Raw genomic sequence first — 20,027 nt, forward strand, 5'->3', positions numbered from 1 at the left:
TTTTCCCATATCCCCTACATTACAAATAATGTAAAAGGAAAAAAAAAAAAAAAAAAAAAGGGTGTCAAATGTTGGCAGTTAGTATAGGTTGTGTCCAGGCTCATGCTTGTGATGTTTTTCTGGTTTTAGTGTATAACTGACCATTTTTCCTTTCCTTGCATGTGTGATCCCTGGGTTTAAAAAGCAGCAGAGCCATGCTGTGGTGATGGTTGGGTGCAGGAACCCCTCCCCATGGGCACTCCGAAACGGTCCCCACACCTGAAATCACTCAGAGAGACAGGGCGAAGGCAGGGGATGTATTTAAATCCCAGGACAGTGAGGAGTGGTGATAGACTGGGGGAAGAGGCTGCCAGGCACACTTGCTGGGTGCATTTGGAGCTCACCCCCAGCAGCTGAGGCTGAAAACTCCTCTGGGAGGTGTGCAGCAGAGGGGAGCACATGGACAAGCTCCGTGCTGCAGGGATGATCCACCTGAACTGCTCCTAAAGGGAATCCTTGGCAGGTTGGGGCATGGGAAGAGCTCCCTCCTGCAGCTGTGACATGGCCATGGGGCTGGGAGAGCTGAAGGGAGAAGTGCTGGGGTTCGGATGGTGCTGGAGATGTGAGGCTGGACGTGATGCACAGGTCCTCTGCTGCTTCTGGGTGAGTCACGGCTGGAGGAGTCGAACTGGCAGCAACCGAGCTGCACCCATGACTGGTTAGTGTGGTATGAATCCAGCTTGCTAAGCTGCCAGCTACAAGCTCAACCAAAATCTGGTATAAATAGTGCTATCTCAGTGGCAAAGATCAGCAATAGCTGAGAAATAGGTCTTGGTCAGAGAGATATGAGAAGAAAGCATCTTCAGACAGTTAATGGTCTGCCAAAGAATACAAAAAAATGTTTCTGAACTTAGTCATTTCTTGCTTTTCATTTGTTCTTTCAGTTTCTCTCTGTTTCCTTCCGTCTGTAAATGCCCCTGCCTCTCCTCGTGCCCTCCTCAGGCTGTTGTGTTTGGCAGATCTGCTGCTCATCACAGAGCCTGGTTGGGGAGGCCAGCTGAGCACCTCATTATAGACCCGCAGGCCATCGTGGAGTAGAAATATCTTCAAGAAAACTATTTAGGAAGAAGTTTCCACAATGTTTTCACTGGAAGCTTCCCTCCTTGCCCTCTCAGACCTGCCAGAGGACCCCGTGGCTCCTGCCCACACCAGGCCATTCCCTCTCTGTTTGCCAGGTGGTAGCAAGGCCCAAGGCTTTCCTGTTGTTTCTTTGTTACTTTAAATTAACCAGAATTCAGTTTTAATCTAGAAATTCAAAGACAGTTCACTATACGAATTTGGGAGACAATACTTTGGGTAATAGAATTTTGCGTTTAAGTCTTAAGACATTTTTCTTTGGCTGTCTGGACAGGTATAAATCAGTCTCCGGAAAAAAAAAAACAGGCTGCCACAGCAAATATACTTTATTACAATACGAAACTGATTTTCAACAAATAAAATATGCTGTTGTGGTCAGTATTGCCACAGATACCTGTGTTTACTAAAGCTTTTGCAGACAGCAGACACGGGAAAAGACAAACACCCGCTGAAGTACATGTTTTAAAGATCAACCCAATATTACACGAAGATCGTCAATAATTTGCTCTGTTCTCATTGGAGCACAGAAACAATATCAGCTAAAATCAACCACGTAATAGCCCTCCATAAGAAGGTGTTGTGGCTGTTGTTTTTTCTGACAGCCCAATTTGTTTGAGTCCGAACAATAAATCCTATAAAAATGCTTATAAAAGTGATCATAGGAATGTAATCAGATTAGTCAGCCTTTCCTCTCCCTGATATTGAACCAGTATTTTTCAATCTAGAGATACTTTATTAAATACCGTTAACGTTACATCAAATCTGTCAAGAACCCAGTGGGGGTGTCTTGTGAACGAAGGAGGGTTTCGATTCAGCTGGGGGACGTGGCCTGATCCTGCAGTCCTCGTGCACACACATTGCAGTGCTGCAGGGTTACGTGCACGGGGGGTGCTGGCTTTTGTTTGCTCGTGAGCCTGGTGCTTGCTCGCTCCCAAGCAAGGGGCTCAGTGCTCTGGCTGTGGAGATGTGAATCTGTACGAGGAGATGTTAAAACAACTCCTTATTTTGGGCACCAGATTGAATTTAGGAATAATTCATTTTCTAGATTTAAACTTTCTTTAAGGTGGATCTTGGAAAAAAAAAATCCTATGTTGTGAAGTTACATTTATGTCAACTGGTCTCAGCAGCAGAGGGTACTGCTCATGAGGCTTCCAATTTGGTCACAACCCATTGCAACATCTCATTGAAATGAGGAAGGACGGTTACAAAAAAAAAAAAAAAATTATTTGCATTGATTGTATTCAATGATTAGCAGTTTTTTCCCAGCCAGGGTAAGACTGGCTATTCAGATGGTTTGCAAAAAATATCAAGAAAAAGTTAGGTGGGGAGAAGGGTAAGTCACAAGTGCCAACCTTTTCATCCTCTGCCTTACTTCTTGTTCCTGCACGTGCCCTTCCAGCAGGGGAAGGCATCACAATCCCACCAGAGCTGCCGTCCCTGCAGCAGGGTCTCCCTCCCCGTCCCCAGGAGGGCAGGAGCCCATGGAGCAGGAGCCCGGCCATCCTGTGCCTCGCCCATGGGGTGCTCCCCCTGCCTCACCAGCAAAGGGAGCCTCCAGCAGTCCTGAAGGCATTTTGGCTTCCCTGCCACTGGGGATTATGGAGACAGTGGCCGTTAATGGATGATGGATTAATGGGTATACGAAAATTTAATTTCTTGGGTATAGTCTATGATGTTGGTCTTTCTGTTGGGACATAAATGTGCACAAGATGATGTTTCAAGGGCCAAACTGTGGACATCCCCTTCTACTCTTTTCCTTCTGAATTCATGCTGTTGTGAGAGCGGATCTGGAGAAGTCCTGCTAGCCTGTGTGCCATAGCTACTTACTGCCCAGGCTCTTTTGGGCTGTTTAATTTGGGAAAACAAACTGATGAGTGGGTAAAGGCTTCCATGAATACACCGCTGCCTATTTACGCCGGTTCACCAAGTGCAGTTTCCCCAAACACAGCCTGCTGGGCAGAAAGCACTTCTGGTTGTTCACAGTCCCTGCTCCCCTTGGCAGTCACCATGACCATGGACGCATCTGCCTTCCTCCCCGGGCATTTTGCCTTCTCTCCCTGCTCTTCTGCTGCTTCAGGCTCCGCTTCCCTGATGCTTCCCTGCCTTGTGTTGCTTGCACATGGCCCCGAGCAGTGGCCGGGTGCCTGCCCTGTCCCTGCACGCACAGATAAGGGCAGGAGATTGCTTTATAGGATTAATTATTTTAGCTATGGCCAGGACATTGGAATTCAGTGTTCAATACCAATTTGCCTCAAAGAGGTGTTTCTGGTTTGTTTATATGTCTGATTCAGCCTAATTTCACGGCGACTCGATGCTTTTCACAGTCATACCTGTGGCCACTTGACAGCAAGCAGTGCGACAAGCTCGCTGCCGCCCTGCTGGGACCATGTTCAATAGCTGTGTGCATTTTTAACGCGAGCCCGTGCTGCAGCCTGTCCGCATTTGATGCCTTCCTCGGTGTCCCAGGGCAAACTGTCTGTAGTGCCGAGCGAGAGAGTTGCGATGGACATTTGGTCTTAAACTGTTCTCCGGGACTTCAATGACAAGGGAAACACTCAGACACCAGCCAAGAGCCCTAGGCTATAATTTTCTTAGATCTTTTAAGCTAAACAAGGTTGTGCTTGCTCAATAGCGGTACTGAAGAAATCAAGGAAAAATGCGATTTGCGGGGAATGCATTTCTTCTGAGCACAAACCTGAAATTTTCCATTTCGCAGCACCTCGTCTGGACAGCCTGGCTCGTGCCCGAACTTCCAGCTTCCTCCAGAGGAGACAAAGCTGCAAAACGATGCTTCGGAGAGCTGGGTTTGCACAGGGGATGTACATTTGCCCAGGGATGTGCCACAGCTCCCTGTGCAGATGGCTCTGAGCTTGGTGCCGTGCCAGGGGCTGATCCTGACTGCAGATCACCCCAAAATACACCTTAGCCTTCCTGGCCACCAGCCCCGGCACGGTGATAGCCCAGCAACCTGGAGGTATTAAGTGTGATTTTTCTTTTTAAAGCTTTTCTTAGCTTTATTGAGAATTTTGGGGAGCTAAGCAGTGCGTGCAGAAGTTAGCTGTCTAAAACTAAAGTTATGGCTATCCCAATTTTATATCTATTAAAATACAAAAGCACAAGCTTTTTTTAAACATGTGGCATTTATGATTACCGAAGGCAAAACTAAAACTCTTCTTTCTGCTCTAGTCATTATCTTTGCATGCCTGAGCCCCTAACGTTAATCCGTGTATCTGCAAGCTATTGCTTCGAGTCTTCTGAAATTAGACAAGACCAAATTTACCATTTCCTTATTGACAGCACTTGAGGTATGCTGAACCACCACATGTTCCTCTGTGGTAACGAACAATGAGCACACAGGAAATAGTTAAAAACAAATGCAACCCCTGGTGAATGTTAATTTTTCATTTTTTTCTCAAAACTAAGTGGGATGTGCATTAAACTGATGCAAAAGCTTAAAAATTTTTAAATGCATTCGCACTTGAAATAGCCATAAAGATGAATTACTCCCGGGAATACATCATCCATAAGTTAGCCTGACCCTGGACGTATCGTGGCTAATAACAATTGTTTTGAAGTATATATGTTCCGTTTCTAACAGAAGGCTTAATTCATCTTTTTCCACGAGCAGAGCGGGGAACTGACACTCTGTAAATTCTGCCTTTCCATTGTTTAACCAAGAAGTCTCAGTACAGATGTTATGAAAGAAAGCTCTGAGAGAAAATTCACAGTCACTTCCCCGGCCCTGGAAAATAAGTCCTTGATTACAAGCAAAATGAGCCCATTAGAAATTAATCTAAGCTAATTGCATCTGAATATAAAGTAATTTATGAATTGCAAATGTTTATCTTTCCTTTAGAAATATTACTGGGGCTAAATTACTTCTGAAATGCGTACAAAACGCTTTGCCTAGGTAGGAAAATATTGTAAACTATTTCTGTAATTAAGCTGATTACATATGTAAAAATGCTCATCTGCTTTGTATTATTTGTCAGCTCTGTGCAACAGGGATAAAACCCACCGAGGACCAGGAATGTTCCCGTGCAGTGAGCACAAGGCAGTGCTACCACCACGTGCACCAGGTAAGAGCCCGGCCCGCTCCCTGTGCCACCAAATCCACAGCAAAAGGACCCAGAGCCCACCTGCAGGTACTGAACAGGGAGAAAAATCACCCCCAAATTGCCAGAAACCACACAAATCAGTTTGTGTGCCTTCCCACAGTAAGGGCAAAAGCTATAGCAATGCTGTTTACTTTAATTACTGTCTGCCCAACTAATTACAATATTCCAAACCAGAGATTTAAAATGTATCACAACCAGTTCATTCATCACCCCGTTGTTTTCTCCTTCCTGCCGGTTCTGCCCCGTGGTCCTGAGCCGAGCAGGATTTCTGCTGCGGTCACTGGGCGGGTGGAAGCGCGCGGGGCCAGCGGTGGCGTTTCCATGTGGTTTCCATTGTCCTGCATTTAACCTCTGGGAGATATTTTGGGGAATACTTTATTTACATTTTCTTTAAAAAAGAGTGTGTTTACCTTCTTCCTAAAGATTACCACATGTCAAAACACTTCCAAATCTAAATATTTCTTAAAAGAGAACCTGCATAATAAATAATGTATACACGTTAAGTAAAGGAATGGCGTAAAAGATGTTCCGAGCATTCGCAGCTATTTGCTAATGGGCTACAGGCAGTGTCTTAATTTCCAGCAGAACAACCTATCTCGGTCAGCACCAGCCAAGTTTCCGCTGCTTAAATATTTACCGAGAGGACAGCTCGGAGCCCTGTAAGCGTTGCTGCTAACACCGGCTGCCTGCACGGTGCCGCGATGCCGGTGTGATCCCAGGCCCAACTCAGCTCTCCATGGGGACTCCCTGGCCCAGCTCTGCATGCAGAGCTTGAGGGACCCCCCTCTTTCTAGCATGAGCTCTCCACGTGGGGGAGAACTGTTGCTCTTAAGGCAGTGGCCACCTAGCACGAGTGACAAAATGTCCCACCCATTACGGAGTGCACAGAACGTGTTGGTGTCTTGCTGGAGCAGGAGACTGAAGCACCAAGGTGCTGGTCAAAGGCAGATAGCTGGGGAGTTAAAATGTTTGGGTTTGTGGGAGAGCAGGAGCTGTGAAACCAGTAAGACCCCACAGCTGCTGAGTCCCCCCAGCAAAATTGCCAGCATTTACCAGTTCCCGGTGACACAAGATCGGTTGATGCAAACCCAGAGAGCTCGAGCGATAGTAGAGGTGTGGTGGATGCTACTGAAGTGAGCATCCAAATCATGAAGGTGGGACATCAGCAAACACTGGGCACTTTGTCAGATGATTAGCTTGCATCTTCTTGCTGCCTTCTCCAGGAGGTGCTGAACTGAGGGGGATGTTTTCAGAGAGTAAAACACCAGGGAGAAAGAGCAGGCACCTGCTGGTGGAGCCCACGGTCACCTGGCTGCACTGGTTGTTCCTGCCCACGGGTATGCTTCAGGATCCCAGTGGGAAGGCTGAGCATGGAGCACTGATGCTCAACAAGTGCCTACCTGAGCTGGGGTGCAGCTGGACTTTCTTAATGCATTATCAAAACTCTTTTCCTTCTCTTAATTAACCCAAAGAAGATGTTTGTGAAAGATTCTGGGACTATTTTACAGCCATGGATCTGTACCCTTGGTGCTTTCAGAATGGCTTTGGCTGCTGCTAACTTCAAATTTCCTTGCATTTTGCAAGTGAATGCATTTCGTACCTCCCGGTTTCAGAATTTTGAATTGGTGTTATTCCCTGGATGATTTTTACCCGTGTAAAAGGAGATTGCTAGTGTCCCAAGAATATTTAATGAGCAGCATGTCTGATGTGCAAAGGCCATAAAAGTTTTGTTGTAAAGGAAAATGTTTTCTCAAACGTGTCTTTCAGAGGTGCAGTATTTAAAAGCTTAACACAGAAGGGTTAAGTAAAGGCTTGCAAAATGTGCTGCAGATCTCATTTGGTTACATATTTTCCTCCATTATCTTGCAGAAATGAGCAAGCAACTTGAGGCTGGAGTGGCAGAAAAAAAGGACAGCATCAAAATGACCTCCTTACTGAGACCACCAGAGCAGGCAGGTTATACAGCGCTCGTTGCTGGAGCAAAGCAGCGGCTTTTCCTTCCTCGTTCTTCCGGCTTCCCTCCCCTCTGAGTAAAGTTTAAGTTCTCCTATGAGTTTAAAACATTATTGCTGGAAAGAGGCTGCCTCCTGTATCGCAAAGGAAGAGCCGCATGTCGGTGCAAAGCATGGGTGCCACCACACGAGCACAGCACTCGGAGCGCTGCAGCCTTCATCCCCGGCAGCACGAGCCAGGTGAAGCGGTGCTTCAGGAGCCTTCACCTGCACCTGGCAGCCAAAAGCAGAAATCAGCCTCCAGATGGGGGCTGGCTGCTTTTCTCTGACAAAAGGAGGAAAAGGAGGCATGCTGTTATAACATAAAAAGATGATGGGCATCGAGGGCTCCGCTCGTTTTTCCATCAGAAATTTAGCTTCTGTCCAGTCAGCAAAGTGAGTAAGGACTGGCAGAACAGTGTAAATGCATCCAAAAAGCTAAAATCCTATATGCTGTGCAACCAGACTAGTAAGGTTCATGGTGTAGAAAATCCTCAGAATTTTCTTCATTCACACCAGCTTAATTGCCTAAAGAACATCTGGAGAGAAGACCTGGCCACTCATTGAAGTCCTGAGCAGTGACAACCCACATTTCTGAAAACACTTATCAGATCCTCTATCAAAACCAGGGGCAGTTGCAGCTTAAATATTGGGAAGGCTTAAAAAAAGCACAATTTTTCCAGTTCCTTTCAGGACTTTGTCGCACAACCCAAAAATGCGAAAGTGAAACAGATCTGTTGTGCTTTTTTAATATATAAAGTAGATGACCTTTAAGGTGCACTTTCACCTGTTGTTACTTCGCAGGAAGGATGAACAGGCTCAGAAACTGTGAGAAATAGAGAATAAAGGGCGAACAAAATGGGAACAGCCACAAAGTTGGACAAGTATCAATATTTACCGGGCAGGAGTTAGCACAGTGTTTGCTGCTACAGAAAACACATTATTTATTCCTTGAGCATTCAGCTGCAGCTTGCTCGCGGGACTGCCGTACTCACACGGCCACGCTGCTGCTGCTGAGAGCCCTCGGCTGGACCCATATACACTCGATAGATCTGCTGCTGCTTTTCCAAAAGGCAAGTTTAAGTGTGCCGCTTACCAGCTCTGCCTGCAGGAAAGCCGAGCTGCTGATGAACAAGATTAGACAGAGCAATTTCATACCCAGTATTTAGCACAGCTTTATGCGCTTTTTCAAAACAGCACCGTTCGCCCTGGAAAAGAGCATTTTCCTTTCTTTCTTTCTTCTTTTCCTCTTGTAAGTGTTCCTGTATCGAGAGCTGAGGGCTGATAGGGGTTAGCACGGTGGGGTCTGAGTTTTGTGTGAGACATCTGGCTGCCATCGCAGTGCTCACCTCACTGCGTTACTGCGGGGAGCGAGCAAAATCTGGAAACTGCTACTTCACTGGGCAAGAATCTGCATACGTTCATGCTGTGAACACGCGATGGGCTCTACGAGGACAGAAACAGGTGTTTACTCCTTGCTACGTGATTTATTTGATCTCTTCTCTAAATCCCCTTCTCATGCCAGTACATCTCCACATAAATCCCATGCTAAAATTTTATCTACAGAAAGCATACATTGTATATGCATTGGCTGGCTCGTGAAATGTCCATAATTAAATTTCATGAAACCTACATTTTTTTTATATATATATAAGTTCAGACACTCTGAGAAATAAAATAGAAACAGGAGAGTTCTGGCCAACTTCTGTAGGCCTATAGACTTATTAGGTATTCCAGCCCAAGGAAACCAGGAATGTCAGTATTCCTGTCCAAAAATATCCTGTTAAGAGTATTTTATTTTAATCACAGCTGTGCTAAAAAATACACAGTTCTCTTATACCGTCCAATCGTCTTTCTCTGTTATGATGAAAGTACATTTTTCATGCTTTTTATTACAATCATCTTGAGGACAGACATGCCAATATCTGAGCAGACTGTAAAGATTTGAACCCCACGCTGTACATATCCATCACGGGCACCCACAACCTGCCCAGGACCGTGTTTAAAACCCAGCTGGGCTTCGGGCAGGGGCCGTGAGGTGAATTTATTCGGGACAGTGAATTTATTCGAGGCTGTGCTTCAGGTGCCGGCGGCGGGGCCACGGGGCCGGGGCTGCGATATTAGCAACTGGCGCACATATTAATTAACTCCTTTATTCACGGATCAATCGACACCACCGTTAGTTTTATTGACTTGATAATTAGCAGGATCTTACTTTTGTTTGGATAAAGCTGCTTTTTTACTCAGCGTAAAATCTATCCCTCCAGCAGCAGACAGACGCCCGAGCTGTCTGCCCGCTGCTCCCGCTGCCGGGCCGCCTTCTGCCCGAGGGAAAGAGGGATGGAGGGAGCCCTTCTCCGCCGAGATCTCTCCTTCCCGAGCCGAGCAGGGGTCCCCTCACGGGGCTGGGAGCCGAGGAACGGCGGCGGGCGCCGGCTCCTCACGGGGCAGCGGGGCAGGCGCCATCCCGCAGCGAGCGGCGGGAGCGGCCCCTCACGGGGACACCATGGCGGGAGCCCTCTCCTCACAGAAAGCCCCATAGTGGGAGCCTTCTCCTCACAGGGACACCATGGCGGGAGCTTTTTCCTCACAGGGACACGATGGCGGGCGCCTTTTCCTCACAGAAAGCCCCAAAGTGGGAGACTTCCCCTCACGGGGACCCCACAGCGAGCGCGTCCCCTCACAGGGACACCGTGGCGGGCGCCTCCTCCTCACAGAGCCCCCCATGGCGGGCGCGTCGCCTCACAGGGACACCATGGCGAACGCGTCCCCTGACAGGGACCCCGCGGCAGGTCCCTTCTCCTCACAGGGACACCATGGCGGGCTCCTTCCCCTCACAGAGCCCCCCCATGGCGGTCGAGTCCCCTCACACCGGGCGCCATCCCCTCGCCACCCCCGCTCCTCCCGGGGCTGCGGGCGGCGGCTCCGTGCGGGCTCGGGCGCTGCGGGAGGGCGGAAAACATTGCGAGCCAGTGCACTTTCCTCGATTTTATTACCTGAGGGAACTTGACAGAACTTGCAAAAGACACAATTGCGAAGTCGCTTCCACCGGCCTGCTTTCTACCGAAACCGCGGCGGGGGGCGGCAGGGCTCCGGGGGGCTCCGGGGGGCCGGAGCAGCGGCACCTCGCCCCCCTCGGCCCCAAAAAGACCGCAAAGTGTCTAAAATTCATTGCTTGGCACTTATCGAAATTTGCGACGTCGGAAACGGATTGACAAAAGGTGAAGCAAACCTGAGCGAAACAAAATATATTGTACTGACAACAAATGTAATGAAATAACAGCATCTTTTTTTTTTTTTCCTTTTTTAAATAACTTAAAATACACTAGAAAAAATATGGTCAATATAAATAATTTCGTTTTCATGGAGAACAAATAGATACAAAGCCCGTCCATACCAAAGTTCGCGCAGAAGAGCTTTCCCTCGTTCCCGGCAAGGAGCAGGAGGGGCCGGGGGGAGCAGCCACCCCTCGAGGTACCCCAGGTTAAATAGCTATACGTCTTCCAAATCAACCAAAAATCATAAAATAAATCACAAGATTACGTGAATAGATACACCTTTATGAGATAAAATGTAAATGTTTGACAGTCAACTATCAATTCACAAGTTATAGCCAAAATAAACTTTGTTCGTGTGTATCAACATATTTTACATGTACCCAGTACCTCTTATTGGAATTGGCCGTTGTGTGAAGTGGCGGCTGGGCATTAAATACTTTCTTTCCTTTTCTTTTCTTTCTTTTTTTTTTCTTTTCTTTTTTTTTTTTTTTTTTCTTTTTGCCCTCAGGACAAGAGGGACCCAGCGAGGGAGGCACACGCCGCGCTCCTGACGCTTTCCGCTCCCTTTCATTTCGGAGGTGGGACAGCGAACGACCAGCAAAGATTTAAGAGTGGGAAAGGCAGTGCTTGATCTCCCTCTCTTTCTGCTTCCCTCCAAGATTAAAAGCGAAAGAACCCAGCCACGTTTGTTTGTTTTGTTTTTCTACTAAAGATGAGGGTGAAGTGCAAGTGAATCAAAGGACTCCATCAATGAAATACAAATACATGCAACCCGGAATGCTGCTGGAGGAAGTATCCCGGACAGTTTCCCATTAAAAATTCGCAGAGAAATCATTGTCTCTGTCTCTCTTCCGTTTTCTTTCTTTCTTTTTTTTTTTTTTCTTTCTTTCTTCTTCGTCGTCGTTCTCTCTTCTTTTTGTCGCTATTCCCGACGTGGTTGTTAAACTCAAGTATCTGATGCAACGTGAAAGGAGGCCCGCCTCTCTTATCAAATTTCTCGTATTAAAGTGAACTTCGCAGAAAAAGGGTCAGTTTCAAAACCTGTGAACTTCCCAGCTGCGCGTCTAGTTCGTCTAATTCTTTAAATAAGTATTATATCTCCCGTCAGTCTCTCCTCTCCCCCTTCTCCTCGCCGTTTGGCTTCGAGCTCTGCTCCCCTCCGGAGGAGCGGCCGCTGCCCCCCCGGTCACAGCCCCAGGGCCGCGGCGTGCTTCTTGGCCTTCAGCCGGAGGTCGGCGATGCTCGAGTTCTTGCTGGTGGTCTTGGCGGCGGCGGCGGCGGCCACCACGGAGGCGGCGGAGGCGGACTCGGCCAGCGTGGCCAGCGGCAGCCCGAAGGGGGGCGCGGGGAACATCATGTAGGGCGCGTGGGCCAGGTGCGGGTGGAGGTGGTGGTGGGCGTGGGCCACGGCGCTGTCCAGCTGCAGCTGCGCCTGAACCTGCGGGGACACGGGCGCCCGTGGCAGCGGAGACCCCAGACCCGGGGCCGTCCCCAGCCCCAATCCCATCCCCATCCTCCTCCCCATCCCCACCTCCGACTCCATCCCTGACCCCGGCCCCATCCCCATCTTCATCTCCATCCCTGACCCCTTCCCTATTTCCATCCTCATCCCCATCCCTGACCCCATCCCCATCATCATCCCCATCTCCATCTCCATCTCCATCCCCATCTCCATCCCTATCCTCATCCCCATCCCCATCCCTGACCACGACCCCATCCCTGACCCCATCCCCGACCCCATCCCCATCCCCACGCGCGCCCCCGCGCCCCCTTGCCTGCTGGAAGGGCATCCTTAGCGCTCCCACGTTCACGTACGGGGCCACCCGGCAGGCTTCGAACTGGCTGGCGGCGCCGATCAGCACCCCTGCGGGGCGAGGGCAGGCGGTCAGCGCTGCCGCCCCCACGCGTGGCCCACCCACCCGCGACTCGCTGCCGGCCCCCCCCATACCTTTGTGGAGCTGGTTTTCTTGCTTTCGGCATTTGGCTCGCCTGTTCTGGAACCACACCTGCGGGGACAAGGGGGCCGGCGTCACGCCGCGCCGCGGGAGCGAGAGAAATCGCCCCAAAAATCAGCACCGAAAGCACCGCGGAGACAAAGGGGAGCCCGGCGGGGGGGACACCCTAACGGGACACGCGGGGCAGGGGGGTCCTCGTCCATAAAGGGTTTTCTCAGCCCTGCTCTCGCCTTTCCGCATCAGGGCAGCAGGACCCAAGTCGCCCCCCCATATCTAACCCCAGCTCGCGGTACCGGGTTTAGGCACTCGCACCGTCAGACCTGCAAGAAGGTGCTCATTAATAGCCTGTGAAACCAATTAGCTTCACCTTCAAGAAAAGCTAAAACCGAGGTGTTTAACGACTCCCTTTTTTTGGGGGGGTGCTGGTGCTAATTACTGCCATAAAAGCTTCGCTACAAAGAAGTTTGGAATTTCTCCGTTCCTCTGCGCACCGGAGTGTAGCGCAGGAGCGGAATAATCGTCTCATTATCATGATAATTTCATTTGCTCCCTGAGAAAAGGCTGCGCGTTAGCCCCGAACACACGTTTAACACCGGGGATGAAATCGTGGAGCCACATTTCCAGCCCGAACTTGTGCTCGCTCGGAGCGGGCAGGGCAGCGGCTGCAGCCGCTGCTGGGCGCAAGCAGCCCGGCGCGCTGCCTCTCCGAGCCACAGCCGCCAACCGAGCCTTTCCCGCGGCCAGAACAAAAATAAAATTAAAAAAATATATATAAAGAAAACAAACGTATATATATACATCATTTTTTTTGAGGTCTCGCTCGAAGAGACAAATATAAATGCGAATTTCCCCTGCCCTGTCATTTGCTCCAGCCAGGGAAAATCTGCTCGCCCGCAGGAAACAAACGCGGCGATTTCCGAAGGGTGCAGCTGCGGAGCCCAGCACCAGCACCCCGCTGCCTGCTCCCGAGGGACCCGACGGCAGCGGGGAGCAGCCCCCGGAGCCGCCCCCCGCCCGGGGCTCCCCGCGGGGCCAGAGCCGAGCGGCTCCGGCTTGGGTTTTGTGCGGATTTGTTCGGCATAAATAGGTGGCTGCCTCGGCCGGAAAGGGAAAAAAACAAAACAAAACAAAACAAAACGAGGGGAGAGGGGCAGAGCGGAAAAGAAGGCTCCTTTTTGTCAGGCTGCGGTGCCAAAAGCTGCTCGTTATTACTTTTTCGGTACAACGGGACCGCTCTGTTTCTGGCCTTACCCCACTGCGAGATGCAGGGAAACCCCACAAGGATCGCGCGCATAGTTTGGTGCAGATGGTGGCCTACAAGCACAAAGATTGAGGGGGAGTATCTGTTACAGCAGGACTTTCTAGCAGCTGCAGATGTTAGGGGCCTAAAACTACTCCATGTGTTCGAACAAATAATGACCATCATTTTCTCTTCTTTTATTATTAGAACGGAAATACACCGGAGCACTTACATTTGTTCTAATTTCAGAAGTTACCTTCCTCCCCGGCCGGGCGAAGCCCGAGCCTTGCTCTTTCTTCCAGCCCGCAGCAGCCGCAGGAGCGAGCCCAGGAGCGGATTTTTGAGCGCTCCGGGGGCAGCCCGGGGCTGGGCTCGCAGCTGCAGCCCCCGGGAGCCGCGGCTCCCGACCCCTGCCCGGCAGCAAGCCGAACAAAGCCAGCCCGTGCGCGGCCCCGCTGCTTCCCCGGCGCTTTAGGAACTGCGACGAGAGCCGGACAATAAAAATGCCCGCACTCTGCGCTTCCTAATTTACTCTCCGGCCGCTGCCCCGATAAACTTAACAGCCGCAGCTCGCCCTCGCTAGCGGGGAGCGCAGCGCAGCGCAGCCCGGGGGACCCCGAGCGGGTGCGGAGCTGGGTGCGGAGCCCCCCCTGAGCCCGGGGGTCCCCGCGGCGCGGCCCCGAGCCCCCCCGGCCCCGCACGGAGCTACCTGCACCCTGGCCTCGGACAGCCCCAGCCGCTGGCTCAGCTCCTCCCGCATGAAGGCGTCCGGGTAGTGGGTCTCGTCGAAAAGCCTTTCCAGCTCGTTCAGCTGCTCCAGGGTGAAATTGGTCCGGCTCCGCCGCTGCTTGATTTTCGTCTGCCCTTCGTCTTCCATCGCTTTCGCATCCTCCTTGCGCTCCTTCAGCTCTGGGGAGACTGGGCACGACACGAGCGGTCAGCCCGCAGCCGGCCTCCTCCCGGGCCCGGAGCCGAGCCGGGAGCCGGGCCTGAGCTCCGGGGCCGTGCTAGGCCCGCCTCGGCCGCTGCCGTACCGGGCCCGGCCGCTCGGCTCCGGGCTCCGGGCTCGGGGCTCCGCGCTCCGCTCGCCTCCTCCCGCAGCCCTGCCCCGGCGCCGCCCGCCCGGGGAAGCGCAGCAACAGGTCGCGGCTGCACCCCGCGGCCCCTCCGCGCCCCGAGAGGGCGAGAAAAGCTCCCCGCGGGGGGCTCCGGAGGGTTTCGGGGCTGTGGGTCCGGTGCCGGTGGCTGCGAACCCCGGGCTGGTCCCCGGCACCGGCGGCTCCGTGCGCGGGGCTCCCTGCGCGGGATCTGCGCGGCTCCTGCGCGCCGCGGGGCTGCCGCCGACCCCAGGCCGGCCGCGGCTCCCGGTTCGCCGGGTTCGTTAGCAGAAATTTGTCGCCGAGCCGTTTCCGGAGATGCTCCCGGCATCCCGGCGCTCGGAACAAAACAAAAAACCGAACAAAAGGGCGGCAGCGCACGGCGGGGGCCCCGCGCAGCGCCGCGGACGGGCTCGGACGGCCGCTGCCTCCCCGCCGCACCCGGGCACCGGCAGCGCGGCGGAACCGCGGGGGCACCGAAGCGGGGAGCCCCCGGCCCCGCACCGCCCCGCACAGCCCCGCACAGCCCCGCACCGCCGGTACCCGCGGGGGGGACGGGGCAGCCCCCGGGGCCCGGCTTTCGTTCCGTGCGCCCCGGAGGAGCGGGTCGGGCGGTGCGCGAGTTCAAGGCTCGCCGCAAGATCTGAACGCAAACTTCTGGGCTGGCCGCGATTCGGGGGAGCCGCGGATGCCTGCCGGAGACCGGGGACGCCGCGGCCGCCGCTTCGGCCGGGGGCACGGGCAGCGCCCCGACGGGGAAAGGGGGAAGGCGGGCAGGGGAGGGAAGGAAGGGCGGAGGGCCGCGGAGGAAGGGGCGCCCGCGGTGCCGCCGTTACCGTCGCTGAGCTTGGGGGTGGCCGCCTCGGCGGCTCTCTCGGCGGCGGCGGTGGCGGCGTCGGGGTCCCGCGGCGGGGTCCGCCCGCCGCCCGCCCGCCCCGCGGGGCTGCCCGCCTCGTCGCGGCCCGGCTCCGCCGCGGGGCCGCCGGGCTCCCGGGGGCCGGCGGCGCCGCGCAGGGGGCCGCTCTCCAGCACCTCGCGGTAGGTGATGAGCTCCTTCTTCTCCTTCGCCTTGGGGTCAAACGACTTGGAGACGAACGCCGTCAGCTCCTCCATGGCCGCGGCTCAGGGGCGCGCTGCCCCGGCTCGCCGTGCCGCCCCCCCGGGCGGGCATCCACGGGGCGGGGTGGCGGCGGCGCCCCCGGCCGTGCCGAGCCGTGCCGAGCCGAGCAGTGCCGCGCCGTGCCGAGCCGTGCCGAGCCGTGCCGCTGCTATCCGAGCCGTGCCGTGCCGTGCCGAGCCGTGCCGCGCCGCCCGACGTGCAGGGCCGGGGCGGCTCTCCGCGCCAGCTCTCGGGGTCTGATAGCGACGCGGCGATTGAAGTGGCACTATTTATACTTTGCAACGCCTGCCCCTTGTTCCCGGCGAATTACCTCCCCTCGGAGCTCTGAATGCAGCCCTTCTCCGCCGCCCGGCCGCGCCGCCCGCCCGCCCGCCGCGGGGCACTGCGGCCAGGGCGCCGCCGGCCCGCCCGCCCGCCGCGCTCAGCGCCCTAATTAATTTAATTAAGCGCGGGCCCGCCGCGAGGTCCCGGGCGAGCGCTGCGCGGAGAGAGGGGCCGGAGCTGCAGGGGAGTGGCCACGGAGGGAGGCGGCGGGGGGCGCGCAGGCTCCGCACCCGCACCCGCTGCGGGGCTCCGCGGGGAGCAGGGGCCGGGAAGGGGCCGGGACCCCCGCAGCGCCCCCGGCCGAGCCCGGCACCGGGGGAACCGGCAAAGTTGGCTCCGTGGGCGCCCGGATCCAGCGGAGCGCCGTGGGGCTGGCTGCCGGGGCCGGGCACGGGCACGGGCGGCTCACGGACGTTTTCTCATCCGGCGAACGGAGGCAGCAGCTTGGGGCGAATTCCGCCGTTTGCCGCTAACATTGGTTTTTTGTTGTTTTTTTGTTGTTGTTTTTTTTTTTTTTTTTTTTTTTTTTTTTCCCCCTTTGTCGCCCAGATCCCGTTAGGGCCGTACTCGGGTTGACAGCAGCCGCCTCGTTTCGCACCTTCTCTGGCACCCCAATAAACGATTCCCGGGTCTGTAACTCCCCTCCCGGGCACCGGTTCCCGGCTGAACCCCCGCGGGGCTCACACGGCGGGGCCGGGGCAGGACGCGGCGCCCCCCCCCAAACCCCGGTGCCCCCTCCCCACCTTTGCGGGCCCCGATCGCGCTCGGCCCCCGCTCCCAGCGCCCCGGGGCCACACAACGGGGGCGGGCGGCCCCGGGGCGAGCTCTCCCCGCTGCCAACGGGGCCGGGCCGGCGGCGGCTCCCCCCGTGCTGCCGAGCCCCGGGCATCGCGGCCGAGCCCCCGCCGTGCCCCCAGCGCTGCCCCGGCCCCGCGGCGCTCCGGGGGGGGGGCGAATTCGTTGCGTGGGGGCTGGATGCGGGCAGGTCGCGGGGCTGCCCACGCTGCTGGCTCTGCCCCCGGTCCCCCCTTAGCCCACGAAGCCCCCTCAAACCCCACAGCCCCTAAAAAGGGGGGCACCGGGGCACCGACCCCCCCCCAGCCCCTGTGGGTGCCTCAAGCCCACGACGGGGCAGCCCCCATGACCCCTCTTGTTGGGACAAGACGTGCAGCCCCCCCACCTCTCTCCCGGCCCCGGGATACCCCCAGCTCCCCTTTCTCACCTCCATCCCCCTCCCTTTTAACCCCCCCCCAATCCCCAAACCCACCCCCGGTGCCCGGCTCATCGCGTGCTCGGCGCTCGGCGGCGCTGCCTGGCGGGCTCGATGCGCTCGGCGCTGCGCTGGTGCTGCCTGCCCGGCGCCCAGCGAGGCGCTGAGCTCAAACCGCCGCCCGCCGCCGCTCCGGTAAGGCCGGGACCGGGGGGGGGGGAACCGGGACCGGGCCCGGGGAGCGGCTCCGGGCCCTGTGGGGCTGCCTCGGCCCCGCCGTGTCCCGGCCCGCAGCGCCTGGGTGAGGGGGGCCCGGCCTGAGGCCGGGAGTAGGGCGCAGGGCGCAGGGCCCGGGCGCGTTGCTATGGAGAGGGAGGGCCCGGGGGGGCCCCGCCGTGAGGGGAGCCCTGAGGGGAGCCCTGAGGGGAGCTCTGAGGGGGCGGCTCCGGGGGGCGCTGGGCTCTGGGGGGCGCTGGGCTCTGGGGGGTGCTGGGCTCAGCGGCCTGGGGTGGCTGCGGGCACCTCGAGCCTTGTCCCACCCCCCCCATTTAACTTTGAAATCTCAGGGCTCAAAGTTAGATGTAGGAACGCAGTTATCACAAATTGCCTCAGTTCAAAGCTATAGATGAGCAATTAGGAAGCTCAGAATTAATGATTTTTTTTCACAATACCATAATACTCTGAAAAAATACTCAAACAGGATAGCCTGTATTTAACCAGGAGACGGTCATGGCACGCTTGGTGTCCCTGGATCCTTGCCACCAGGGAGGCGCTGCAAGGAGCAGCTCAGCTCCTGGGGCTCTCCCATCTTGAGGTTTTCCTCCGAGGTGACCAGCTCTGGCAGGAGGCTTTGCAGATGCCCTTTGGATGTTTCTCCTTAGCGATCTGGAAGTTCTTCTAATGGAAAGAAATGCCACTGGATGAGTATTTAAAAACAGATGTTGCCCTCATAAGATTATATCACCTCATTGCCTTTTCTAATCAAATCTCTTCCTCCACTTGAGAGTGTTTTTTCTGAATTGTTTGGGAGAGTTTCCACGTAACTACAGGATTGAGAGGTAGATACAAAGGTGCTCTCATCTATACACACACAAAGGCTGTCTGAGAAGGACTGCCACCCTCTTCTTCAGTCTCCCTCTTCCTGCAAACACCTCTGCTGTTGGTAACACTGAATCCTACGCAGTGAGCCTGTTTCTCACTAACTTAGAGTAAAGTTCACTTCAGTTAGCATCATTTCCTGGCTGGAGCTCATCAGGTGATATCTCCTGCCGGCTTCTCCATTCTCTCCTCAAGGTGGGCACACGCATCTTGGTAGAGACACCTCCTAAATATTGCCACTGGCTGGCGTTTACTGCAAGTTAGCCCTAAATGAAGGTTCTTAGTACCTAACGTCTGCTCTAGGTTTTTGTGTGCAGGGTGGGAGGTTAGCTAGCTGTTTGCAGTGAGCTTGATAGCGCTGTTTGTAATTTTGCCAGATGTAGGTAGTTGGTTTCAGGTTCGTGATGGTGGTGTTTCTCTTGGCACAGGTGTGGATGAGAGTGTGCACTTTGCTCTCATGTCAACCAGCGTGCTGCAGCATCAGTTTTAAGAGAGAAGACTTAAACAAAATTAAAGTATTACAAATAGGCCTGGAGACCTGTCTGTAGGTGCTGTAACAGCCTTTGCTCCAGAGCAGGGGCGTGAAATTTGCCAGGTCTGGCTGTGAGCATCCCATTGAGAAGTTCAGCAGAGTGGCAGGAAAGTACGAGCCTCGCTGATGTCACGGTGAGGAGACTGTGCCTCTCTGATCTGACTTTCTGATACAGGTCTTAATAACAGGCTGCTTTCAAGTGCTATGTTTTTACGAGGTGTCCTCACAGGAAGATGTGTGTGATGTGCTGAGGGGACGATCTGAAGACACGATCTGAATTGTTCCAGGATCAGGGCTGCTTCTGGCAGCTCCTTTCCTACTGGAAACTCAAGGACTTGCAGACAATCGGTCACCCACGTGCCTCTGTCCTGCAGCTCATCTACAGCCAGCGCTTCTTGGAGCTCCCAAGGCTCATGTGTGTGTAAAGCAGAGGGATTCCACGGGTTGCAGCAGGGCTTGTCCCCCAACAGAGAAGGGCCGTGGCATGTAGCTTGTCTTTGGTCCTGAAGACACGAAATTGAGATTTACACGCCACGTTTCACTAGCTTGGAATGCCACTTAATGCAGTGATGTGCCAAACGGGGAGAAAGCTGATGGTAAAAAGAGGAAGTTAAACAGCAGACAATATACGCGGTGAAGTGTAATGTTCTGGCTCATAATGATACCCGCGTCAGGCGGCGAATGTCGTGGCAGAAATGCCTTTTGTGCTCTGTGTTTCCCTGGGCTCTCCCATTAATCTTGCTGTCACGAGCTGGGGCCGTGAGCTTTTAGCTTAAGATCTCCGCGCTGGAGTTTCATCTTCCTGAGCAGTTTCTGCTTATTTCGAGTTTGAGATTCAGGTTCATCTTCATTTGAAGACGGCTCTATCAGTACATATTTGAAGAGCTTTATTTTACTGTACAATAACTGTTAGTACCTGGGAGCTTTAAGTCTTTTACTATGAGTGTG

The 20,027-nt window shown here is 54.4% G+C and overlaps 2 protein-coding genes and 1 long non-coding RNA gene across 4 annotated transcripts in view; 2 read left to right on the forward strand and 1 right to left on the reverse strand.

Moving 5' to 3' along the window:
- Positions 1-341: 341 nt before the first annotated feature.
- LOC106019542 (uncharacterized) lies at positions 342-11,148 on the forward strand. Its single transcript, XR_001194435.5, has 5 exons — positions 342-642; positions 3,833-4,090; positions 5,109-5,195; positions 7,104-10,446; positions 11,012-11,148. It is a non-coding gene; the product is annotated as an uncharacterized lncRNA (long non-coding RNA).
- SHOX2 (SHOX homeobox 2) lies at positions 10,459-16,339 on the reverse strand. The gene is made up of 5 exons (XM_027464587.3): positions 15,632-16,339; positions 14,408-14,616; positions 12,452-12,509; positions 12,279-12,367; positions 10,459-11,941 (listed from the first exon to the last, which is right to left on the reverse strand). Exons 1-5 carry the CDS (start codon positions 15,906-15,908, stop codon positions 11,690-11,692), a joined length of 885 nt encoding a protein of 294 aa, XP_027320388.1. The 5' UTR covers positions 15,909-16,339; the 3' UTR covers positions 10,459-11,689.
- A 2,851-nt stretch (positions 16,340-19,190) lies between these two features.
- The window catches only part of RSRC1 (arginine and serine rich coiled-coil 1), a 137,112-nt gene continuing 136,275 nt past the window's right edge, over positions 19,191-20,027 (forward strand). For both annotated transcript variants that reach the window (XM_038183709.2, XM_038183710.2), the window contains exon 1: positions 19,191-19,213. In XM_038183709.2, coding sequence (XP_038039637.2) covers positions 19,206-19,213 — 8 coding nt within the window. In that variant the 5' untranslated portion in view covers positions 19,191-19,205. The remainder of the gene's footprint in view (positions 19,214-20,027) is intronic.

This window comes from Anas platyrhynchos, chromosome 9 (genome assembly GCF_047663525.1).
Source record: "Anas platyrhynchos isolate ZD024472 breed Pekin duck chromosome 9, IASCAAS_PekinDuck_T2T, whole genome shotgun sequence".
Classification (NCBI taxonomy): domain Eukaryota; kingdom Metazoa; phylum Chordata; class Aves; order Anseriformes; family Anatidae; genus Anas; species Anas platyrhynchos.